General features: G+C 41.0%; 1 protein-coding gene across 7 annotated transcripts in view; it reads left to right on the top strand.

The window, feature by feature from the left end:
• CUX1 (cut like homeobox 1) overlaps positions 1-26,605 on the top strand; it is a 281,213-nt gene that overhangs the window by 167,266 nt on the left and 87,342 nt on the right. For all 7 annotated transcript variants that reach the window (XM_037375047.1, XM_037375045.1, XM_037375048.1 and 4 more), the window contains exons 9-11: positions 11,269-11,317; positions 21,790-21,894; positions 24,646-24,834. In XM_037375047.1, the coding sequence (XP_037230944.1) occupies positions 11,269-11,317; positions 21,790-21,894; positions 24,646-24,834 (343 nt within the window). The remainder of the gene's footprint in view (positions 1-11,268; positions 11,318-21,789; positions 21,895-24,645; positions 24,835-26,605) is intronic.

The following is a 26,605-nucleotide window of genomic DNA, read 5'->3' as shown; positions in this document are numbered from 1 at the left end:
GGAGTGACACCTGTACATAAAATTGCTTACTGTACTATTTTATTTTCAAGCTGACTCAAATCTGTTTCACTGAATAGACTGAGGTAAGTCAGAGAAAAGCATTTTACAGGTACTTACAGTGATGGAAACAGCTACAGAATAAGTAAGGGGTGAAATTAATAGATCCTTTGATTTTTCAAATTACTAAGCTCCTCAGCTGTTTCTGTATTTAAGGAGAAGAGGTGGCTGAGTGTTTCTGGAAAGAAACTCCTAAGAATCAGTCTGGAATATGTATGTTGCTATAGTAAAAATTGCGAGCAGTGTCCAATTTTTGAGGCTATTTTTGTTTTAAAGAAAACAAAACATACAGAAATATGTGATTTTAGCATTGATGTAGAAAATGAGGGAAGAGGTTCATTTCAGGGTTGTAACTACTCAAAACCTAACGTAATTCTTTGTGTGACACAGCAATTCTAAAAAAACCAAACCAAACAAAACAAAACAAAAAAAACCCACCCAAAAATCCCAGAAGAAAACCCCATGACCCTGCCAAGATACTTGTACCAGTTTTACACATTGTAACTCCATTGACATTATTGAGTAAGTTTAAAACACTTGTGTGTATATTTAGAGGATCTTTAATCAAAGCACAAGCTCTTCCTGCTGATTTTCACAGTTTAAAGTATTGCCGTTCCGATAAAAAAGAATGACACCTAAGATGCCTGCAATTAAGGTTTCTAATTTCGGATAAATTATCTATTTTAACTCCATCAGTAAAAATAAGTAAATTGTTGCAGGTGCTGTATTTCCAAAATGCCAGACTATCTATTATTATTATTTATTTGGAGAAACAATTATAAAATGGCCTATGCGTGTTGTAGAGCAGCAAAGTTAATCTGTGAAGACTTGATCTTTAAGGAAGTTCTTATTTTATTCTTTGATACACATTTTTTTGTCAGTAAAATAAAAATGGCAGGTTGTGCTGGTGGAGTGGGAGCAGAAGAGCCTGCCCTGTGTCCGTGCACACGTGGGGAGCATGTGTGCTGCCTGACCAGAGCTTTTATCCCGGCTTCCCAGGCGATGCAGCTTCCCTGACCTTGGGGTCTGTTTCACTGCTAGCCTGCTTGGTGATCACTTGCAGTTCCCCTCCTAAATTAACTTGGAAGCTGGCGATTGACTTCAACGGTAATTAAGAGCATTAGAAGTCCCCAGCATGGGGAGCTCTGGTGCATCTGTAGTATTGGGAATGGGTAGGAAAGACAGATGATCCCGTTTGAGTGGAGGGCTGCAGGTTGGGAGAGCAGGAGTTGCCTTTTCACTTGCCGCTGCTCAGCCATGTATGTGTAGCTGGAAAGCATCCCTCATCTGTATTTTTTTGCGGGCTGGGAGGCGAGGAGATGACATTAGGGGATGAGGGAGTGACCTAGAAATATTGCAGGAGGAAGTAGCAATGGGAGGCAGCTACAAAGGACAGATGGGACAGCTGATATTATTACAACAGATACTGTCTAAACAACGTTACAGGAACAAGCACAGGAAAAGGTGCTTTATTTGTATTTGGGCTTACGGGAGAGCGTGTTATTTTATCCACTGACTCACCTCCATGTAGAGCATCACAGGAAGCAGCTTTCAGGGTAGCGGGTAAAACTGCGGTCCTACCAGATCAGGTCCTGTAATAGTGCTCACTTGTTGCTTTACAGTGAGGATTTTGCTCACGTGGGAATCCTGTGGACTCCACGTCATGAAAATGAGTAAGAATGTGCCTGACTCCACCACTTTGGAGGCTGTTGCTTGTTTTCTTTTGGAATAAGCCAATATCGACGCAAGTCTATTCAGTTTGCACAATGATAGCCCTCTGTTTAGTGTTGTATCAAATTAACTGATGTCTAAAGCTCTGTGAGTAGACTGCAGAAATGGTCAACTCCTGGGACAGGAATAAACACCCAGACAGCAGGGCATGGACCCAGAGCTTTAAAATTCCCACCTGCTCTGCAAGGACATGTTCCAAAAGTCAGTGAAGCTCATGGCAGGCGAGAAAGTGTTACGGCTGACAAATTTGGGAGTAAATTGAACTAAGCCACCATTAATAAAACTATCATTTCCCAAAATGACTTGCAAAGGATGCTTTAGATTAGGGTTACTCACAGTGTGGACCACAAACCCATAGAATAAGTGAACAGAGAGGGGTCCTCTGCACTGTCTGGTATGAGATGCGCATTCCTCCTGCTTATGATGGGATCGAAAAGAAATGAGGGCATGGAAAACCTAGGAAACAGTGAGAAACTTGCTTTGTAGATGAGGAGAGCAGCTTTCAGTTTGAAAGACCTCCAAAGCTCATGTTTGGATCCTTGGGAAAGAACCATTTCATCATCAAATCTAACTACAGCATGTACCCAGAAGATCCAAAATGAGTACAATTACAGGGAACATAAAGTTTAATAATGATTCTGCCTTAATGTGATTAATAAGACTGCTGATTTCCCACGTCTTATCAGCCGACTCTAACACTGCTTTGTATATTTGTTATCTCCATTATGCGCCGTAGTATGGGTAGATAAATGGAAATACCATGGAGGCGAGAGGAAACAAAACAAAAATAATCAAACATGTTTATCACTAGAGCATTAAAATGGCTGCTGTGGCAGACACCAGATGAATTATGCAATACATAACTTAATTCTCTGGGCCACAGATGTTTCATTTTTCCTGCAAGAAGATGATTGAACCTTGAATGACAGTTTCAGGCAGTCTTTGATTGCTCTGTGGGTCACATGCTTGATATGACCTGCATTTGAGTTGCTTTCTACATGCTGTTGCTTTATAAAACATGTAAAATTGACATCATGTTGGCTGCTCAAGGCCAAGTCAGGAGTAATTCCATGCTTTTGATATGCTTTGTGTGCAAGTGAGGGAGAGGGAAGGGTGTCTGTGTTTAAATTCTGGTACGTGATTGAATCAACTGAAGTCGGGAGAGAGGAATTGCAGCAGGCTCTTTCAATTTGTAACAGGAGGCACTAGGAAACAGAGAGTTCACTGCATCTGTGTCATCTTGCATTGTTAGAAAATCCTCAGAGGTGTAGTATTGGATTAGGCAGTGACTCCTGCTGCCCAGAGCATAGCGTGGTGCAGGTTGGCAGTGGCCGGGAAGGCAGCTGGAAATGTTTGTTTGTCTAAATCAGCTCCTCTGAGCATGTATATTCAGCATAACCTGAACCTGGAGATTGTGTTCCTCCCCCTGAGGACTTGATCCTGCAAATCTGGTGGGTTTGTACTGATACCGGTGCGGTGTCTCAGTCTCAGGGCATAAATGCAGATGGGAGTCAGGCATAAATACATGAAAAATTAAACGTCAGAAAGTTCTTTCTCCTTTTCTCCATAGTCTCTAAAGGCAGGTCAAAATAATGACAGAACTGAATTGCAGGGACTCCTCTCTTCGCCTGCCAGTACTAGAACCTGCAGGAGCAGGAGCCCACAGCTTGTGAGGTTGCAGACTTCTCCCCAGCTCCCTCAGAAGTTAGTGGAAACTGATTTTTCGGTCCATGGAAACAAGGTTAATTGTTTCTGCAAATTTCTGCTGTAAAAACTATCTCATGTTTCAACAGCCTTTGAACTTCTCTGCGGCCCAAAGGGTTGTCACCAGTGGTCTGAAGTAGGAGGAAACCCAGAATGATCCAAATCAGGGCACTTCTAATTACTGATTTTGACACTCGTCATAAGGTTTTGCAGGGTAAAGCAAAAATACATTGTGAAGGAGGAGACGTTTGCTCATGAGACTAGGAGAAAAAGGGTTTATTGCATTTCTTTTTCCTCCTGTAACGAGCAGCGTGTGGCTGGACACATAGTTCACAAGCGACCTGTTCCTGTGGAGAGCAGAACAGTGCAAGTTAGGCGAGAGCGTTTGGATGGAGGATTGAGCAGTATGGGGAGCTAAGGTTCATATTGGCCGTGGTACAATACATGTCAATATGCGCCACGTAAGGAAATAGTATTGTTACCAAATAAAAAAGCTGTACCATCTAGTCACGTGTCGGGCTACTTTTTAATATAATCAATACGCCTCATCTTCATTCCAGCTGCATATGTTAAGCATTCTTCTTTGGTTTGCAAAGTGTGCCAAGGTCATGTGTGTGTAACACTATGGGAATTACAGCTCTGGGGTTCTCTGAGTTGATGTTGTCTGTTATATATAATTCTTATTTTTTCTCTTTATATTTTATTGAGCATATCAATTAGTGTCACTCATATAAATTTCTCTCTGTAGAAATGATTAAGAAAACACTGCTGATCTTGAGAAACTCTGCTCCCTAGTGTATCACTGGAATAAAGCTGATTTCTATTGTGTTTAACGCTTTCTAATTGCAAACATGATTTTCTTATCCTTGAAATTCTGACTTCAGTCATGAAAGAGAAAACAAGAGTGCTGTGCATGTTTTCTTGGAAAGCAGTGTTTCTACAGACTGAAAAATGTTTTGTTCTATAGAGTCTTTTCCTTCTAATGATCAAGATGATTCTTGTCTTGTGTTGTCCAGGTATTGCTCAATATCCTGGGCTTTACAAGCAGTTTCTTTAACCTTTTTCAATATTTGATGATCACTTGACATCTTCCAAGCACTAGAACCTAGTTTATTTGAAGATCATACCTGCAGCTGCTGCGACTGCTTGATCCTGGTACTTACAATACTAACCTGATGTGCTTAATGAGAAATCTTTGCACAAGATTTATTTTTTCAGCTTGAATCTGTGTGCAGTGCACTGCCTGGGTACAAGGCGAGCAATGGGAGCAAAATTAATTCTAATAAAACAAAAAAAAAACCCTGAAGAAGTTAGCATTGAGTCTTTCTCTCCTTTTTTGCTAGGGGAGGAACTTGATTTAGTATAGGGTAACTGCAGAGAGGGGTCTGGACAATGTACACTGGACATTTACCCATTCCTCAGATTAATCCAGATGACGTATAGTGTAATCGCTGGAGCACCTGAAACCAGCATTTCTTTGATCTCTCAATTTAAAGCCTTCACTGTTTCACTGCTTAGCAGAGAGAGGATTTTTTCTTCAATTGAGTTCCTAGGAAAGGAAACACCCAATTCATTACTAAAGTTGGTGGATTTATGAATCCCTGAACAGAGAAATTCTTTTACAAGAGGGCTGGATTTATTATGACATTGGAAAAAGGATTATCTGATCTGAAGATCCTTAGAGGGTTGCTGTGAAAGAAAAATATTAACCTATAGCTCTTGCAATTTGAAAAGTAGATTTGAGAACTTAGTCGTAAAAAGTGTGTGAGTTCTTGCCCTTTGACATGCTATACTGGTTATGCTGAAATAACATTTTTTTCCCTTCCCTTGTACAACCCTTGTACCTATGACTTTTCGAGGTTGTGTGAGCAATAAACATGGATTTATCTAATGTGGATGTTTGTTGGATTAGAATCATTATGAATTCTAAGAATGCCTTAAGTATGTGTACAGCGATACTCATAAGGTGCAAGAAAAATTAGTGGGGTTTTTTTATTACTTTCTATCGGAAACTTTCTAAGAGCTTCAGAAAAGTGTCTGGCCCCATCCCTGGCAGTTTCCAGGCTGGATGGGGCTGGGAGCAGACTGGGCTGGTGGAAGGTATCCTTGCCCGTGGCAGGGGTTGGAACTAGGTGAGCTTTAACATCCCTTCTGTCATTCTGTGATTCTTTCCTAAAAATTAAGCAAGCCAGCACCAAGGGCACCTTGGCGTGGTCACTGTGGTGCATGGATTAGATGAGGGCATCTACCAGCTGAGCTTAGAAAGAATCATGTTTTCGGGTAGGAAACTTGTCATCCTTTTTTTTTGCTTAAAGAAAAAATAAAACTGAATATTCAAATGCTGGAATGCTCTTGTGCCCTGAGTGAATGCCGTGATCATTGGGCTGCAGGCAATTTTGACGTTGTTTAGTGATCCGAAATTACTTCCTAGACCCAGAAACCTTCCCTGATAAAAATTCTACTGAAATTTGAAAAAAGTCAATACACCACGCTTTTTTTTTTCGCTCCCACACACATACCCTCTTTTTCTTTTTAACACTCTGCCCCTTCTTCTTTTCTTCTTCTCTCAAATGTCCCAAATTAACTCTTCACATTTTGTCTTGTGCTGGCGAAGTACTAGGTTATCCTGCCTCTAATTTTAAGAGGCCAAGATGTTTACCTAATTTGGCCAAAATCAGCTCTGTGATGATCATAGATCTGTGTTACAAGTAGGATTTTTCTTTTTTCCTTAATTAAACATAAATGCACATTAGTTGATAATGTATGCTTTTAGTTCAAAATTGCCTGCATAAATGTTTTAGTAATTAGAACATTTTAACAAGCCCCAGTGGCTCCATACACCGTTTGCTCCGACCAGTAAACTTATACATGTTTTTAAAGAAAACAAATGTGTGGGAAAAAATGTTGTTTGTTTTTTGCCAAACCAAAATATTAATCTGCCCTGCTAGTGAAGTTTCTTGGCCATGCCACTGACTGCAATTTCAAAGTGTCATCTGTATTTTTCAGTTCTTCCATGTATAAAGAATCCAACAGCAGTTTCCTTCAAGGTTCAGTAAGTTTGAATGTTTAGGGGGCTGTAGCCACAAGATTTGGCAAACCATTCACTTGTCATGTTAATAAAAAAGGAATTGTTTCTGCCTCTTTAAGCTAGTATCTAAACGAAGGAGTTGGATCAACTGGATTTTAATCATAAAGTCCAGATTCTTCTTGCTTGCAAGTGAATAGCTTCATGGTGTTTATGGTTTTCATCTGATTTAATTTTATTTAGAAAAGGAACTGAGCTTCTTCCATGTTACCAATTCTTGAATTTGCTTGCTTGTTATGCTGTTCAAACCTAATCGGTTATCTTGATCTTAAAAAGAAAATTGAGCCTTTCTGTGGTTTTTATTTCCCATAAGCTATTGAATTGAAAAGTGGGGAGGTTTTGGTGTTGTGGTTTGTTTTTTTTTTACACTCGTTAAGTTTTTTTGGGGGTTTTTTTTTTTTTTTAATAGATGGCGTGTTAGCTTTGAGGGCTCTTTCATGACTGGTAAAAGCTTATACCTTGTAAAATCTATAGCTTTTAATGCGTTTTGTTTTTCACTTCAAACGCAATAGCTAGAGAAGGAATTAAAGAATATTTCATGGTCATGGCATTTCAACACTGCAGATTCTTTTTACTTGGTGATGCTTGTTCTGTAGCTCCAAATGCTTGGGCTTAAAATTTGATTTCCTAAATTCCTTAGCCTGAAAGCGCTGAAACTTAGAACAAGCTATCTGTAATACAGACTGAAGAACTGTCTTGCTTGCATGATTACTTTTCCTCTAACGCAGAGATTATAAGGAAATGGATCAGATAACTGCTTATGCTATCTGTGGAATGGAAAACACAGGGTAGATAATACTTGTTCCTGAAAACAGCTTTTATACACTCTTTTTCTCATGAACTGTTTTCATGTTAAGAAAGTATCACCCTTGGTAAACCTTGAATATTGTTGGGTTGTAATGTAGAAAACTGCTGTAAACCACTGTAAATATCAGTGTATTTTACCAAAAGCTCTTCTTCTTACTAATTGCCCTCATCCTCTGTGTCTACCTGAAGACACACAGAACTTTGGGCTTTTTCTCCTTGCCTTCAGCTCTTGGGGTGATGGGGGAATCCAGGCACTCACAAGAGGCCAAGTTGTGTGTGGCTTCAGGAATGAAGAAAATTGAAAGCAAAATCATCAGGTCTGTGTCTCTTATGTAAGTGAGTTTAGTTCACATGGGATGACTTCAGTCAGAAATTTAGGGGTCAGTATAACCACAGATTTGCTAAACTTGGCCATGGTTCCCTTCAAGGTTCCCACCAGATTCTCAATGAAAACCTGCAGGACAAGATGCCAGCAGCCTTGAGCTGGATGGTATTTTGCCCATCAAGTAGTTCCACTGAAATAAAAAGGAATATTGAAATAGGAAGGGCTGAAAATGAGCAAATGTGGCAGATGGTGAATACATCAAAAATGACCTGTGTGGGACTAACTCGGTAAGCCAAAGTAGAGTTTCCTCGTACCTTGCAGGTTTGAATTCGACATGGTGCTTTGTAAACAATAAATCAATGCAGGTTGTTTCTATGAGTGAATAAAAGGTGAGAGAACTGTAATTTATTTTATAATAAATACTTCTGCTGAGCAAACAGTGAATGTAGCTATTAGAGACTTTCTCAAATAAGTGATTTTAGACTGCTGAGTGCCAGCTACTGATGTGGTAGTTGAGCTTTTAAAATGAAAGGACTGAATTCCTTTTGAAGATTCTTCTGAATGCTGTTGACATTGGGCTAGGAAAGAATATACAGTAAATTAATTCATTACTTTACTTAAAGATAACATTTATGGTTGCAGCATTAACCTCCATTGGCGTGCAGACTGCTAGGCTGGAGATGTTTTGCTTGAATTTTTTTGGAGATGTTGCATCCTTTTATTAGGTGTGTGGAGACAGATTGTGTGCGGAGAAGCTAGGTAAAAAAATGTATGAGGGAAAGGGGAGTTCAGGATCAGTCAGCTGGTGTGTCTGGATACAAGGACAAAGGGACAATTTTGCCCTTGGCTACAGTTTGACACTTCTACTGGATTCAGTCAGAATTATCTGTGTGCGCTGAAGGGCAGAAATGTCATTTTTATGGCGTTCTATATCCTCGGTTGCTTTTTTTTTTGTAATTGGCTGCGTATACCACTGCTGTAATAGAGCTCTTAAATCCTGACCCCACTGAAATGGCATACAAATACTGGTATTAATACTTCTGTCCATTTTAAATACAGGATTGTCCTGAGTCCTTCCACCGCGTTTTTCAGGCAGTGTCCCGTGTTTCAGCCCATTTTACTGGCAGCCACGCGCCTTTCTGCTGGCCTGGGATGCTCTTCTGCTTTACTGCTCTTTGGTCCCACCTCCTCTTGGCCCTTTGGCTTCAGACATCCCTCTGTTCCTTCTCTCGCTCTGCTGTCTTCATCTGTTTCTCTACCCTTGGCTCCTTCGCTTGCCTCCGTGACCTTTAAAGGTGGCTGAGGGTCCTCTGATGAGTCCAGCCCCCCTTGCCGCTCATCTCTTCTGCATCAGAGTCCCCTCAAAAAGAACCAACGTTCCCTTGGCATAGTAGGGCGCTCTTCCTCTCCCTGTCCGAGGGTTTTGTGCTTCCAAGTTCTTGGCAGGTTCTGCAGTTTTTCAGACCTTTGGATGATACCTGGCACCCCCTGTTTGGGAGAAAAGGCAGTAATTTAATTGTTCTCCAAACCCTACGGAGAAGCGAGTGGAAACTGGGTTCACTTCTGCTGTAGCTGGCGTGTTGGGACGGGACATTCCCAGCTCTGATCTGGGAGGCATGTGACATAATCCAGACATCATTTACTGGCTCCATATAACCTGAGGCATTCACACATAAATTCAGCCTGAATGCATAAGCTTATTTAAAGAGGATCCTTAAACTATCCTAGCTAAAAATATTTGTAAAATGCTGGGAAACGGGGGGGCGGGGAGGGGGAGGGGTGCGTTAGGATGCTCCCTTCCCTTTATCTCTGTTACAGCTACTTAATGTGGCCGCTTGCATGGCCTTAGAGACATCTTTTCTATGTGAAATACTGTAATTTCCCTAAGTGGGTTAACAAGGATTTGGGGGATGGAGTCTAAAACTGAAGATGTTTCACAACTACCAAGGCTAAAGAGATGGAAAGTGGTGGTGTAGGTTTATGGTAACCTGACCGGGTTAGTCTTCTGGCACTCCCTGCACACTTGGAATCCTTATTTGCCCAAGGAGTGATTGTTCAATTCAGTAACTAATGTCTATTATTTATTATTAATTCAAAACATCATGCACATGATTTCTTTCCAATGTAAGAGCACATTAGCTTCTCCTGCACAAGAAAACACATGTTAATCTGTTTTCCATTATTGTCCAAAAGATTTTTTCAAAAGGCAGTTCATGTTGCCCTGACAACATTAAAGGCTGTAATTAAAAATAATTTTCCATTAATTCATATACATACACATTTACTTATTATGATCTTTTACTGCATTTCCCTAAGTGTGCACCCCGAAACCTAAAATGCTGTTGAAGGGTAAGTCAATATTCAATATAATGATCTCGTGTTGAGAGTGCCGCTACCCTGATGTACTTCAATTAACCATCTTTCCCAGCAAACACCTGCATAGAAAAATGTATCTTCTGTGGGATCAGCAGAAAAACAAACCCTGACTTTTCTGCCTTGGCAAAGGAAGGGAATTCCAGAATTTCACAGTTTTTACTGATAATGATCTGCTACAGATTAAAAACAAAAAACAGACATTATGGTGTTGGCAGATTGCAAAAGGACTTGCTGCTGTTCATAGGAGATGAGGATAGTGTTTATTGCTTCCATATGGTCCGGAGATACAAGACAGGCAAAATGTCTGGGGAGAAGTAGTATGTCTTACTGTATTGATGCAGAACATGCTTTTACATCCATAGGCCCTTTTCCTGGTACCTTTCACAGGTGAGAGCATGAGTGTGACTGTTTGCCCATGATTCAGCGTGGCGATAAAAATAGATTGCGTCAGGATTGGATCCATTTATGTGAGCGAAGCCTTAGAAATGCTGGGCTCTTTAAAGGGTCAGGGCTGGTAACTGCCATCTAACACACGTGTGTGAAGGATCTATTTTTCCTTGACTGTTTGTATGTTTTTAACCCTCTGACTTTCCTATTCAGCTTTGTAAGGTGCGTTAGGAGACTGAGTCTGAATTGAAGTGTTTCATAAATGTGTGTCAAAAAAACCTCTTTTCCGCATAATGTAAAATTAAATTTCTTGGTCTTTTTGAGCTCATGTTTTATTATTTTTAGCCAAATTTAGAACCAAACTTCTAGGCACAGGGAAGAGTAAACAGGCTACTTTTCTTTACGTGTATACAAGTAGTTGACTGAAGAACTGTAGTCTTTGACTTCTCCATAATTAACACTTGTGAAGCACCTTTACGTGTAAGAAAGATGACACTGCCCTTCTGCAGAAGGTTGGGGGGTAAGATCTGATGAATGTGCTCAGATACCGATACACTTATTTCATTGCAAAAAGGAAACAGGCAAAGGAATTGGAGATTTGCAAACCAGTCCACCGAGCTGAAACCTAAAAGGATTTACCAGTCAGAAGATTAGCTGATTGGTCTTACTGTGTCCTTTTAAAAAAATATTGAAAATTGGTATTGTTTGTGTGAGTGTTGCAATTGTGCTGTGCATGAACTCATATAGCAGGCATTCTTCATGTGATAACAGGACTTCTGCTCTCTTGTTCTCCCAGGGCTGATGAAATCGAGATGATCATGACAGACCTTGAAAGAGCAAATCAGGTAGGATTTTAAATGAGTCCCCCATAAAATTCTAAGTGTGACTTTTGATTATTTTTTTTTCCTTCTCTTTTGGATTTCATGACAGTTCTTTTATATGCACTTAGCAGTCATAACTGTGTAGAGCAAGAAAATATGCAAATTTAGAGAAAAATACAGCTCTTCAGGGATGCTCTGTAAGGATTGTATGCACAGTAGAGTAGTACTTGCCATATATTTACCTTCCAATAATTTAAATTTAACTTTCCCACTATAGTTATTTGTGGGTTTATGTTTCTAAATCCATCACGTTGGCCCCTACTCGGGCATGCAGGTAATTGGTTTACCCAAATTGAAGGATCTCTGCCCTGCAGCAGTGGCAGGACTGCCAGCAGCCTGACCTTCTGCTGCAGCTCCAGCTTTTGTGGGCTTCTCTGCACATTTCTTTTTCTTTCCTTTTCTGATGTGTTTTATTGGCGTATTAATTTTTAGCAAGGGTTAGATCAGACTGTGCCATGCAGGAGAACAAAGACATTGTGATTTGTTCCTGCAGATGCTAATTTGGTAGGCTGTGAAATGTCTCCGGCGTTCCCTCACAGTGCACGCACTCCTGAGAAAGTGCCACAATCAGATGGAACTTTTTAAAACCAAAAGTTTTTTAAAAAAACAAACCCAACACCCCCAAGCAAAGTGCCTTTCTGGCCCAGTCTGTACTATGAGTGACTGTTTGAGATGGTGGAGGTGGGTATGGACGTGCAGGATTCACAGGTGATGTATGCAACGAGCGATGGCTTCACAGAGGGGAAACCTCAACCAGGCGTTTGCTTATCAGTGAGCTTCGTTAATCCCTCTGTCAGGTAAGATCAGAGATTACAGATCTTAAGTCTCTCCGGTTATGGTTTTATAATCCTGTTGAAGCTTACCTAAGCACAGCTGGCTTCCAGGAGGAGGAGCTGCACCTCCTTCCCCCCCACGCAGCCCTGCCGCACGCCTCGTGCCGTCAGTCGTGGTGGTGGAGCTGCACCATGAGCCAGACCAGGGCACTCATCCTGATTCCACCTAACCCCCCTCCAGCTGCCGCTCTGTTTCTTCCTTTTCCTTTTGCTAGATCAGCTCTCAGCCCCCACACTCCCCTGGTGCAGCTGACAATTTTAGCGAGTGTATTGTCCTTCACGTTAGTTCTTTATAAATTGGAAAAATACTAACGAAGCAGAAGGCAGATTTGAAAGTTGATGGGTTGATTGTTTAGTCGGTGAAAGAAAATTGGGGCTTGCACAGTGGGTTTTTAGTTCTGTCAAAGAACTTTTGTAGACAGCATTAAATATTTATGAAGGTGCTAGTAATTATTTGAAAATCTGTAGCGTTTTTAGAAATAACGTAGGTGTTCAAGATGTTTTGGTAGAATTATTTTGTGATTTCTGCAAAGGCAGTACGTATTGCAAAGTTGGAGCAATGATTTACGCAGTGGGTTTTTTCTTTTCTCAGGGTAGAAAGGCGGTTGTAGTCAAAGAATAGGTATTTCTGATTTCCTCATTGCCATACTAAAATGGAATATATCTATTAATACAGAAATGCTAAAGATGTTCTCCTATCTAAATGGAACAAACCTGCCATGTGTTTGTTTTTTTTACTTTATTGGGGTTCTTTTTGAATCGGTCAAAATTTATAACTGCTTCTGTGCATAACCCCTTAGTTTGGTTTTAATTCAGCAAACTGAACGTGCATGTAAACATCAGGGTGCAATTCATCTGAGCTGCTGTAAAGCCAGAAGAGGTGATTCTGTCTGCCCTTTCCCCACTATCCCCATCTCCCCCCTCTCTGCTTCCCCCCGCCAGCTGCTGTGGCCCTGTCCCCTCCCTAACAGCAGCCTTTGCAACTGGGGGACCCTTCATTGAGTCCATTGAGCACGGGAACTGCAGAAAAGCCTGAATTTGGGGTAAAGGGGCCAGGTTTGTGCTCTGTGGGTTTAGCAGATTGAGGCAGCTCCATAAAACATGGGAAAAGCAGCAGCAGCGCCAAGATGAAGGACACCAGGGGAGCACGTGGCCTCGGAGGAGACAGGGAAGGGAATGTCACCAGTGCAGGAGCTGTGAGCTGCTGGCGTAGCTCTGCTGATTTGCTGAAACATGCCTGTAGTCCTTGTCTCATGTGATGCTTTACCTTTATAAACCAGTTTTATAAATTATAAGTAATCTTTGTAGCAGCGATTCCTGCATTTTACCTCTTTATAGTTGGGGAAAAAAAATTGGAAGAAATTAAATCCGTTGCACAGGACAGAAAGTGAGTTTGCATCAGGTTGAAGTGTTACAATTGCAGAAACAAGTACTTAACATAATTATGTATCTAATAGTTAAATTAACATTTCCTTTTATCATTTCAGTAAGTACTTATTCCCCATTATTAAGGCTACCTTTAAAGAGTAGTGCTCAGCATGACTCCTACTTTGAGAATAGACTGCCTTGCTGAATTTGATGTGATGTTTTGCTGCTCTGGGATTAACACTGACCCAAATGACTGGGCTTTGGAGCAGAACTTTAAGAGAACAGCAAAATGATTCCACTGAAAATGTGAAAAATATTTGCTGGAAGTTTTTAAGGATTGGATTTTTTGATTTCTTGGAAATCCCTTTCTGAGTTACTGCACTTTTTAAATCCAGAGCTGGTTATTTCTGAACTTCCCTCGCTTTATGTGGGGATTCCTCTCTGACTTAAGAGGTGAGGAGTGCCATTTCCCTCTCCTGTTGTGCAGTAACAAGAGGGTGGATGTACTCGTTGACGTTGATCCAGTTGTCTGTATTCTGGGTGGTGAAAACCACGGGGACAGAGCTGATGATGCAACTCCAACCCTCACGTGTTGGGTGAAGCACTGAGTCATGCTTCTTAGCCTTCAGACTCCATCACCTCTCTTCTCCCACTGTTTTCTCCTCATTTGGATCCTCAGATTGTTTCATGCAGGAGCTTTCTGGGCTTGTTTGCATGCTATCATCCCCAGAAGAAATGACTAGCTCACAGAAATAATTACCTTTAAATACCAGTGAGCTTTGCAATTTTCTGCTTAGAAGGAAAAGGGGGTAGTGACCGGCAAAGCTCGGTTTCTCTCCATTGTATCGTTAACGCAAGGTATAAACTGAATTTTCCCCCAAACCATAACCCTAGCCAATGAAAGAAAGAAATCCCTCGCTTGCAGGGAGCAGCGGCTGCTGGGATGAGAGCCCTTCCTCTGCTGCTAATCCAGGCACTCGGTGTGGTCAATCCAAGATCTCTAGTGGGGTTTTGTGGCGGGGCTGGTCTCGTTCTGACTGACAAAGCTCAAGCAGAGGAACTGAAGTACACCAGTTTACACCTGCTGTTAGGGTGAGGCCGGTCCTGGCTGGGAGGTGGGTGTCAGCGGTTGCCTGTGGAGTGACCCATCCACTTTCAAGTCCCAAGAGCTCTAAACTGGTACAAAAAGAACAGGAATGGTACATTAGAATGGCTGGTTTGCCTACGCCTGCCTCAAGAGGAGCCATTAGCTCTGTGACTGTAGCTTTAGCAGGGGGGTGAAGTCTGAAGCAATAGCCCTGCTTGCTGTAGCAGTGAGATGCAACCGCGTTGTCTGCAAGACAGCAGCAGAGCTGTGGGCAGCAGCCGCTGGGGATCTGTCCTCCCTCTCCCATTCTCTCCTCATCCCCAAGGTTGCAGGACTGGTATGGCTTGGGTCTGTAAAGAGCTGAAGTCAAAATATACCTACATGCAATAGGAATGGCTTATTTTCACTTTACTAACCTGCAGGCTCGATAACAAAACTAACCCAAGAGTTCACCTCGCATTGCCATGAAGATTTAATAATCCTGTAGTTTGGGGAAGGGACTGGTTTTATTAAGATTTCATTTTGCACAATAAATCACTGCATATTTTCTGATATGCTACGAAGTATAATAATAAATAATTAAAACTAAACTACACTTACTTGTCAAAATAAATGATTTATCATAGTTTGGGATATAGCATCTTTGAATTTTTTATTGTTTGATTCCCAGAATATTATAATATCTAATCAGTGAAGTTAATGAATTGGCAGTGTACTTTTCTGCATTTGCAACAGTTACAGTTGTGTGAATGTATATTTTACACAAATATTTATGGTTAGAACTTTTCTGTACATTTTCAAGTTTACACCTTTCTCGTAAGTGTTTACAGCAGTAAGTCACGATTCTTTGGGACGACAAATTTACTCAAGCAAATTATCCTGTTTCTGTACTTCTCTAGCAACCTGGAATCACCTAGTTGTTCATGGGAAATACTGAGGTTACTGTTGAAAAGAATACTTCCTATGTTATGAAAATGGAAATACTTTGGCGTGTTAAATTAAAAAAAAAAAAAAGAAAAGAGAGAGAGAGAGAGAGAGGCTTATCTTAAGGTTTTAATATTGAGTCTGAGTTTGTGTTTTCATGTCATTGATGTATCCAGACCTGTTTACTGGCTTTATACATTCAGTTCATGTTGTTTTTTATTAAAAAAAGGAAGAAAAAAAAGTCTAATGAACATGGTAATTTGGGCTTCCTGGAAAAAAAAAAAAGCACTTTTTTACTTTTAAAAGTAAGAGAGAAAACTTCAGTTAGGGTTGGTTGATCCTGGGTTATTGTATTTTAACCTTGAGAAGGAGGAAATAGATTTGAAAAATGGACTCAGATAGAGGTATCCTTAGATTTTGAGAGTAATAACAGAAAAAGAACATAGGACTTTTTTTTTGGTGGACTATATTATGAAAGCTATAGAAAAGAATTAATTTGGGTTTTTTCTTCAGTGTCTGTGCGGTATTATCCCTTTGGAAAAGCAAAATGTTTCCATGGTTTTCTTCCCATCTTCACAGTGCTGATAGTGCTCCCAGATATCTACTTACTTTTTCTGGGAAAGCAAGTCAAATACAGAAACTTCTGTTATTAATAAAACAAGAACACTGCTCTTTCTAAAATATATAACCATTTATTGAAGAATCGAGACTGGATCAGTACTATTATGCCACATAAGTGTAGTGTGAGGTTTTAAGATAAGGGTTAGTGAGTTCAAGCGTTTTTGGGACCAAACTACCACTAAATACATAAAGCAATGTCTGTATAGAAGTGGAAAGCAAGCTTCACCGGGGCATTTTAGCAGAAACGCTGTTCTCGAGACTATTTTTTTTATTTCATTGGGTATGGTACCTTCCCGTCTCTAACAAATCACATTGGAAAATGGTTTGAAAAGATATTCCCACTAAGTGAGACAGCTATAAAATATGTATGTTTGTGAGCAGCAGATGGAATAAATGCTCCTCTTTCACTTAGCAACACAAACGCAACACACTATAGGTAGTGCAAGTGCTGTGTTGGGAGGGTTTTGCTCTGACCCACCAGTGGTAACAAAACTCGTGATAAGACAGTCCTTGTTCTTATGTTTCCATGAAGAAGGGTATTCATCTTGACGTGACTCCTTCGTCTGCATCAAGGCTAACACGGGTACTGCCCGCAAATGCCACTAGACTATTTGCTTTTTATTTCTGACTCCCTTTGCGATGAACTAGATCCTCTGCTGTCGTGATGTGCCATCGCTGTGCTGAATTCAGCGAAGTTACGCTGGTTTATAGCAGATGAGGTCATTCGCTTAATCCTGGGATTTCACTGTCTGTAAAATGGGAATAGTAACATTTACTTTCTAAAGTGCATTGGGATCCTTGCACGGCAAAGTGCTGTATAAAGGCGAAATATGGTTAATATCATTTTCGTACAAACACAGGAGTTTTCTGTAAATGCTTGGGAATACATTTGTCTGGCAGACTTTCAGTGCGCAAGGGAAAGTACAATAGCCTGGAGACAAGAAGGAAGACTACCCAACCTCTTCTGTTTGTTGGAGATTTTTTTTTTTTTCATGTAATTCTCCATTGCTAGAAACAAATAGGTGCCAGAGCCCCGAAGAGTCTTTCATGTTACAGATTTTCTGCTAACCTTGCTGCTGTTCTGGGAAAGCTAGGGTCGTTTAAAGGTTTTAAAATAAATTTTTATATCTCAAAAGTTAGAAAATTAAAGCACATTGAACCATTGTGCTTTAATTGATCTCATACTCGAAAACATAGCTTTTGCAGCAGCTTGCAAGTAAGAATGTCGGCTTCAAGCGCTTAAAACCAAGCATGGTGATTACTGCCATAACTGGGCTCATTAACTTCAGCAGAATTACTTGTGATAATATACACTCCTAGCCCACAGGAAGACTTTGCCACGTAGAGCACTGAATTTGGCATGTAATAAGGAAATATAGTGTGGCTGGTGGAACTTTAAGGGAAAGGTTATACTTTTTGCTTGTAAGTATCTCATTTTGCTATTCACACCACTGGTCTTTGATCAAATTAACATTTTACTGTAAGGAGAAGAGCACTCAGTTCATGCTATTCATTATCTTGTCAGGAAACAATGAGAATATTTTAAACTGGATATATTGTTTAAGGCTTCTTTTTTTTTTTTATTAATTGGAAATTACACAGCAGCACGACGATCATGACCTACTGGCTCCGCTGTGAACAGTACAATATTTACATGCTATATTAAGGAGAATGAAAGTATTTTGATGTATTTTGTTACCAGGGAGGTAGCTCACTGCTAGAAAAACAGCAGTACAGAAATTAGGAGGAATTGTATGACTGAACTATCCAGAAAATAGCATTTTTAGACAATGCTGGATTTGCATGATCTCGTCAAGGCCAGTAGTGTGACTGTCGCAGTCACCATGGGTTTTCTAGGCAGTGCATAGTAGATTTGGAAGTAGGAAACAAAGAGTTTTAGCACCCACTGATGAAAAGCAACTGTACTATGGCTGTATATATTTTTATAGCCGAAGTGGGATAATTTCCACAAAGAGAAGGTTGCGTGAACTTTCCAGTGTCACCAAGTTGTGCAGATTGCTAGGTTTTAGCGATTTTCCATACTGGCGTCTGTCCTCTGGCTGCACTCTCTTTTCTTATTTCAGGAAAAATTGTTCAATCATTTCTAAGAACAGATTAGGGGGAAAAAATCCAGTTTTCCCCACATTTTACGAGTTGTTCTTGCTGTTTTGATGAGGAGCCTGCTGTGCCCATATTTAAGAGAAGGGGCTTGGCACTTCATGAGGGAGGGTTTGCCTTTTTCTCAGGGTTGTATCTTCTGTTGCTTCAAGTAGGAAAAAAAGGGGGAAAAAAAAAAACCAACAAAAAAGCACCAGTTTGGCCAGCCTAGAAGCGTCTTTAAAAAAAAAAAAAGTTCACACAAACTCAACAGAATCTGGTTTGAATTTGTCGGCTTTGATGTCCGTGCCTGTCCCAAGCACGCTGCAGTCGATCGCTGCGCCGGCTGGGTGAACATTAACCAGCCAGGTTTTGCTTCTCCTGGTTGTAATGTAAGGTTCAGTGCCAGTTTGACTGGGAGCACTGGGAGGGGAGGCGCTCCCCCAGGCTGCCCCTGCTGCCCCGGGGAGACGGGCAGCATCGGCGTGAGAGCACGAAGAGCAGGACGTGGAGAGAGGAGGGTCGTGGTGGGGAGAGAGGGAGGAGAAGGACCCGGACGGGGCTGCTGCGAGGACGTTTGGAGGAGCAGCAGCAACAAGGTAAAGGGGAAGGAGGAGATCGGTGGGGGGTAAGACTGATGCTGGAAGTTGGTGTGTATGCATTGAGTCGTGTGAGAGACAAGTTTCCTTTTGGCTGCCTGAAGCTAAAGGCACTGTGAAACTCCGAGGAGGCAGAAATGGTGCTTCCAGCAGCCAAAACCAATTAGGAAGGGGACAAAGTGACAAGCAGAGAAGGGTAGGAGTCAAGAGAGGCAAAACCCAGAGGGTTTTGCAGGGGAGCGGCACCGCAGCCGCTGGATGGGGTGCTGGGTGCAGGCAGGTGTGAAGCAGGGAGGCTGTGCTTGGTACCACCGTGCTCAGCACCCACCTGGCAAGGTGCTGGGGGCCGGAGGAACCCGGATAGCTCAAACTGGGGGTTGTGCCAGTGCATTCGTTAACGTTTCTGAAGCACTTAGATCCTCCAGTGGTGGAAACCAGAGCGCAGCCCGTGAGGAAGTGATTAATCCCATCTGCAGAGGAGGGTGGGATTACTTCGCAGTAAATAAACCGCAGAGGTCACAGACGGAACAAGGAGGACAAAGCAAAATACGCATTCACCCAGCAATATTCATCCTGAGAGCTGAATGAAGTAGAGGATCTCGTCGGGAAAAAGCAGTAGCATGTTATAATGCGGTTCCAGCCCACCTCCCAAAGCCCAGCGCACAGGGGGTGGCCAACCATACCTGCAGCCTTGGGGTTGGCTTTTCAAAACTTTTAAGTGCTCAATTTTCAAACTACCGTTCTTTTAACAGGTTTTTGTGTGTCATTTATAATTTATATTGCAATAGCACCCAAAAGTGCTTTCCAGACGCTGAGCACATCTGTAATTCTGGCTCTAAAAAGCTTCCATTCTTGGAGGGGGGGGGGGGGGGGGGGGGGGGGGGGGGGGGGGGGGGGGGGAAGGGAGAAAAATTGACTGGTATTTCCCAAACAGAATTGCCCAAAGTTTCTGTTAATGTATTTTTAACAATGCATAGTACGAAATCTTGTCTAATATTATTCACAGGATTACAACAGGTGTTCTGAATTGGCTGGGGAGGCTGTGCAGAAAGGGCAGCTGACAGCTTACTGTATATGCAGATGTAACATCTATTAGAAATATCCTCTGTGGTTTGCTCGCATGCAAGCTGAATAGATTCTCAAAACAATGCTGCTGTGAATGGAAGCCATCAGCAGAATTGCTTAAGGCTGCAAAAGCCATTACTTATACAGCAGTAGATGCAAGTGCCACAGCGCAGTAACTTGTCCCACTTTGCCAGAGTTGTTTAGCAGTTATTAGATCAATACATGTATCTCCATATCTAATAAAGTGCAAGAAAATAATTTATCTCAAGGTGTACTGTTAGCTCAGTTTTTTACCCTAGTATTTATTATCCAGCTCCATAAACAAGGTAAACTTTCTCTTTTGTGTGCCTTTTTTAATGCTGCCACTGTTTTTTTCGAGCACACAATAGGTTGTGTCCTGTGCTCTGATTATTAGAACCTTGTTACTGTACTTTTTACAATTACATTTTAATTACAGCTGTAGAACCTATGCAGAATCATTTAATATAATGTTGTGAGCAAATAGCGCAGATGATGCGTTTAGTATTTGATTGCTGTTAGTTTACTGATTGATTAAACATGCAGACAGAGTCTCTGCTTTGAGTAGTAAGTCAAAGACCGTGCACACACAGAGGGATATAGGTTTCATATTCACTATTTTAGATGACTTGGGTTTTCAAAAGGACCAGCTGAAAAAGCAGGGAGTCTGGCATCTAGAAATAGAGCAGCTTTGGCAGCTTAAAAATGGCAGTGTGAATTTATTATTCAATAAAGGAAGGGACCCATTGGTATAAAGGGTAAAGGTTGGTCAAGCAGAGTTTTGGCCTTGATTGGCAGCAGCTCATGAGTTTGGAAGAGTTGGTGATATGTCTTGCAAGTGGAGATAAGAAAATTATTTCAGCTATTTTCTGCTGAAAGTGGAGCATGATTTGCATGGACTAGCCCAGGTGAAAAGCAGCGATTCCTCAAGGAGGTGAGCTGTGTAGTTTTATAACAATAAAATAAGGGTTTTTTTAAAAAAGAGAGAAGAAAGTCTGGCCAGGGGGAGTATATACTGTAAAACAACCAGATTTTTTTCCACTTTTCTTAACAGAAGCTTGTACACAGTTATAGAAAGGACTTTGCTGCTATTTATTGCCTGAAATTACTGATCCATCTGTCTCTACCCAGACTCTTGCACGGACAATCTTTCCTGATAATTCTGCCTTTCTCCTTTCTATTATTATTCAATATTTATATTGGAATTTTGTCTGGTAGCCAAGTCCCTGGCTTATCAGATATTGCATAAATCCTCAGCAGTTGGTAACTGATCTGTGCAAAATTGTCACTTTAGGGTTAAATATTGTTGAATAAATAGACCTGCTGAAAGAACAGAATCTAACTATTTGTGTTTTGGGAAATAATTACTCCAGAAAGACAGCCCACGACATTGTATGTGTGTTAGAGAGAATGGTCAGAATATCTTTTAATTCAGCATTTACCCGTGAGAATTATTCCCAGGAGGAACCTTGCAATAAAATCTGCTTGGTCTATGAGAATAGAAAGAAATTGAATAAAAAGACTCCATTTCCACTTGTATTTATTCAGTCTGGGAAATTCAGTGGGCCGCAGCATTAGTATCAGCAGGGGATTCCTTGCTCCTAGCGTTAAATTACTGTCATAATCGCTCAATTATTTCTTCCTTGTACTGTTTAAAATAAAAATCCATCACATTCTATGTTTTTTTTCTAACATTTATTAGGTTGAGTGTTTAGGAAAATCAATTATATTCAGTCAGGCATGAATTGATGAATGTTCTTGTAATAATTGTCAGTTGTTAAACTGAATGTACTTTCTCTTTTCACCCCTTTTCATTTCCTTCAGAGGGCAGAGGTGGCTCAGAGAGAGGCAGAGACCTTAAGGGAGCAGCTCTCGTCAGCTAACAAATCTCTCCAACTTGCTACGCAGATCCAGAAGGCACCTGATGTGGTGAGAGAAAATATTTACTGACTCTTACAGGTTTCTGACATTCCTGCAGTACAGCTCTTTCAATTTATGCTCGCAGCTATAAAAATATCTGTTTGGAGTCATATTTTAACTGAAATGGAATTGTGTTCCTTTGGGATTGCGGTTTGGTTAAACTTCTGAGGGGGTTGGTGGCTGTAGAAGACCACGGGAAGGACAGAGGTCGGTCACTTTGCTACATGGTGATGGGTACGGTGATCCACAGCTCTCCAGGGCTGCTGGTCCAGGTGGATAGCAGAACTCTCAGCAATTATCTCACGTTGGTAAGAGCATCAGCAGAGGGAAAATAAAGGCAGCAATGTGGTGTAACGAAGAGTGCCTTGGTGGGCCATCAGCATGTGCTTGCCTGGAGGGCACAGCAGAGTTGTGGAGCTTCAGACCAACGGACCAGCTTTGCCCAGCGTTGGCTGCGTTACGGGACCTGCTGCCTGCCCGTGCCTGGGTCTTGTTATTCTTAGTGTATGGGCTGTCAGAGGAACTAGAAATAAATTCGGTATCATTCCAGTTTTGACCGAATATATCTCAGCTGAGAATACCTATAAAGCCACTAAAAGAAGCCTAGAAAATGCAGAAAACATCCTGCACTCCTAAATGTTTTGCTGCTTGTTGCCTTCTCTGCGTGTTTCTAAATAAAGCAAGTGCTGCTGTTTGGGGAGGTTGGTAGTGCTGGCTTTGCTGATCGGACCTTGCGGGCACAGAATGCTATTACAGGACTCCAGCTGGTCCTGGGTTAACAGGTATCACAGATGAGCAGACAGATTATTTTGATTTTTGTTTGCCAAAGGAGAAATAGGAGTATTTAAATGTAAATATGCAATTAAGTGAAATTTAGTCTACTTCTAAGCAGCAGATTTAACAAATAAAAGAAATCATGCTGCTTATATTGCTTTTTTTCTTGCAAGCCATATACATGCTTGACACCGATATCGGAGAAACACATGGTTGCCTTTAAAATACATTTGCAGAGAATGAGTAACAAACTGTAAGTCCTCCAGATCTGTTCAGTCATCTATTAATACAACCCAGTATTTTCTCAGAGAAGTCAAAAGATAGACAAGCAGGCTGCAAAAGAAAAAAAAAAAACCCAAAAAACCCCACAAAAACCCAGAAAAATAAAAAGCCTGAATATCACTTGTAACTCTGAATTACCGGCCTCTTCCTATCTCGTGTCCTAGTCTTATCATTATTTTAACATTACGTCTTTCTTGTATTTAATAGTACTTCTGCACTTCATTTATATTTAATATGACAACTACTGCAGGATGAAAATGATCATTATCTATCTTATTTCAGACTCTACGTTCTAGTCTCAATAGGCACAAGCAGCAGATGATTATACAACTTGTGATGTTTCATGCAAGCAAATTAGAGGCTTTTTCAAGTTAAAAGTATAATTCAGTGTAATGGGAGACGGTTGTTAACTGCTGTTCGTACATGTAGCTTTCCGTGAGGTACAATAGTATGTAGTCACTGAGAACCAAGTTAAGTGTTTACAAGATATGGGAAAGGTATTTTGTTGTGCCTGAGTTTTCCAGAAGGCAAGGTAAGGAGTATATTTCAATCTGCTGCAATGTCATCTTTAATTGTAAGGAAAGTGCCTGGGTGACAGCATCAGTGAGTTGAATTTTCAGCTTTTTCACCATAGAATCTTTGGTTTATAATGCTTACGATCATTGTCTCGCTCTTGGTAAATGGATTCTTTCCTACTTCACTGGTGTTTTCTGAGGAGCAGCCGTTAACCTCCGTAAGACGCGTTGCAGGCTTTTTAATGGAACATATCTTCATCGTCGGGCTGCCTCGTGCTCCCTGATCTGTACAAGGATTTCCTTATGGTCTTTGTGGAAGAGAGGTTCAGACCCTTCCAATGCATTATAGCTATTGATCTCTCAACACGAAAGGAGACAAAAGAGATGGTACAATTAGTCTGTGTTATCTTTTCTGAATAGATCTACCTTCTTCTAAACATCCTCTGTCCTCTCTTTATTTCTTGTCCTGCTGGGAAGTCAGTCTAGTGAGGAACTTTCAGACTTCAGGATGGATTTTGCAGCCATGAGAAACCGGAGGAAGAAGGATCCTGATTTTGGAAAGGGAATTTCTGAAAGTGGAGACCAAAGGGAGAATGGCCTTGTTTTACAGCTGTCACATCTGCCTTCTTCCCCGTGGAGGAGAGGCTTTAGTTGTTAGCAATAACTTTAACAGCGAACAATTTTCATGCAAGGAGCAAGTTCACTGGAAGTAGCAGTTTGGGGCAATTTTTGACAATTTTGCCTGAAATGTGCAGCGTGCATCCAAAGAGCCAAAGGCACATGACTCTGCTGTTCCTGATTAAGAAATTCTGCTCCATTACTTCAGAATATTTTATCTGATTAGTATTTTGTGAGCACAGATTTTCATAGTTGTCAAAGCATTTGAACTATTAATAATAAATAGATCTAAATAGAATCCTTTGACTTTCATGGTTGCATCTTTCCAGTGCACTTAGGAAATAAGGAAATTTATTTTCTCCATTATCACTGTTTTACCAAAGAGCTGTCCTGGGGAGTGGGAAGGTTCATCTTCCAGATTCACCCAGTCAGTGATGGGAGTCCCTGATTTAGAAATTGTTTCTGTCTCTCATGCCACCCGGTGCTGGGTTGGTCCTTACCTAACTGTCCCAAATTCAACCTTGTGGCCTTTTCTTTCTTTCTATGGTCCTAAGACTTTTTTTCCCATTAGGAGCAGGCCATCGAGGTGCTAACACGCTCCAGCTTGGAAGTAGAACTGGCTGCGAAGGAGCGAGAAATCGCCCAGCTCGTAGAAGATGTCCAGAGACTCCAGGGCAGCCTCACCAAGCTGCGGGAGAACTCCAGCAGCCAGATCTCACAGCTGGAGCAGCAGCTGACCGCCAAGAACAGCACACTGAAGGTAGGGCTTCGCTCCCTGCACAGCACCTTTTGTACCTCTCACTGAGTACCCATACTGGGTTTTACTGACCTGACTTTTCTGTCATTCTGAGAGGCACCGTAAAAGCCGCTGATTTCTCCGGGATGCCGGTGAATTCTAGTTACTGTGACATTTTATTCTAAGTGACCACATTTTTGCTGAAATTGAATTCGCCTAGTTCTCATTGTTTTGAATTTTGTATTATTTTTGGGGGGGCAAAACTTGGCTGCCTTTAGAATTAAAACCCACAAACCCCAGCATATATTTACCATGGATATGTAGTGAAGTAGCTGAACTGAAAAGGCACAGAAAATCCTTATTAGGTTTCAAAACTTTAAATTCCCGTTGCAATGATTGGTACTGAAGATTTGCCAGGAATGTTTATGGCTTGTCTTTGAATTTACCTGCTACCCCCTCCAGTTCTCTCCACTGGAAAAGGGAAGTGTATCATTTAGGACATAAAGACAAGTAAAATCAAGACACGGAGAGAAGGCTTTTTAGTCTTAATAACTTATCTTTTTTAACTGTGTATTTGCTGCCCAGTAATTCCCATTTATAATTAGCGGTCCAGTCCTATACTCATTTGCATTGCACTAGCACTGCACTAAAACCAGAAGAAGCATCTAACAATTTTGTGAGTGACCCTTTTACCTTCTGCTTCAGCAGCTTCACTTTCTTTGTGCGCTAGCCCACACAGTTTTGATCTATCAGTAAGCATGAGAAATGTGTCCTGACATGTGTTATGAATCAGTTTCCTGTAACTCCTGTCTCTTCCATTGTTCTACCATCTATGAGCTTCAAAGTGTAAACAAGATAAATTTATCTATTCCATGAAAGACTTCATAGTCTTGCAGGTTTTATAGTCTGAGAGTTTTTTTGAAATCGGGAGGCTGATAGTACCCACTTAGCTCTGACTGGCGTGGGTAGCTTTCCGCTATCGGAATGATTTAATGTTCAATTGAAACTCTTACAAATTGTTCTAATTCTGACATTTTTTAACAGTTACTAGTTTTGCTCTGGTGTAGCATAATTTATGTGGAGAAATGTCTGTTAGGGATGAAAGCCGAAGTGTTGCATTCAGTATGCTTTCTGCATGTTTTAAGACAGCCTTGCAGAATTTTTATGAAAATTCAGTAGAGCAAAGGAAACCTATGAGGTTCTTACATTGAGAGTAGCGGTCTCTGCCCATCTGTCACCATGTGGGCACCACTCATTAATGAGCGAGGAGGGGCTGGCCTGGTTTTGAGGGACACATTTTGCTGGCTACACCCGTGTTATGGGTCTTTTCTTATTTTTTCATAAAGCCTGATAGAAAATATCTTGAGTCCTTGCACTTGACAGATTTTCTTGTTCCTGGTGAGGTCAGCATTAGTTTAGCCATTAACTTCAAAGGGAATAGGATCATAGAAATGACAGAGCAAGTCTTTGATTTTCATTTCAGTAATCTCCTTCCATTTTCTCATAGGCTTGCCTGGCTAATACTCTGTATTTAGGTTCCTGTTGATAGTGTCTGATGCAGTGACTATTGATAAAGTTTTAGTCATTTCAACCCTCCTTAACCTTATTTGTTGCAGTATAAAAATATTGCAAAATACATACTTTTAAGCTAAAGTGCTGGGAAAACCTGTGTCTGAGATCCATTGTACAAAGAACGAAATCTCAGTGGCAATGTGTTGATCTCATGTTTGATTATAGAGGAATTACTTCTGAAATAACTGAGATTGTAATGGTTGCCTCCACAAAAAATGAATCA

Source organism: Falco rusticolus, chromosome 1 (assembly GCF_015220075.1).
Source record: "Falco rusticolus isolate bFalRus1 chromosome 1, bFalRus1.pri, whole genome shotgun sequence".
Lineage (NCBI taxonomy): Eukaryota > Metazoa > Chordata > Aves > Falconiformes > Falconidae > Falco > Falco rusticolus.
Note: the sequence above shows the minus strand (reverse complement) of the source record. Positions and strands in the feature narration are given on the sequence as shown.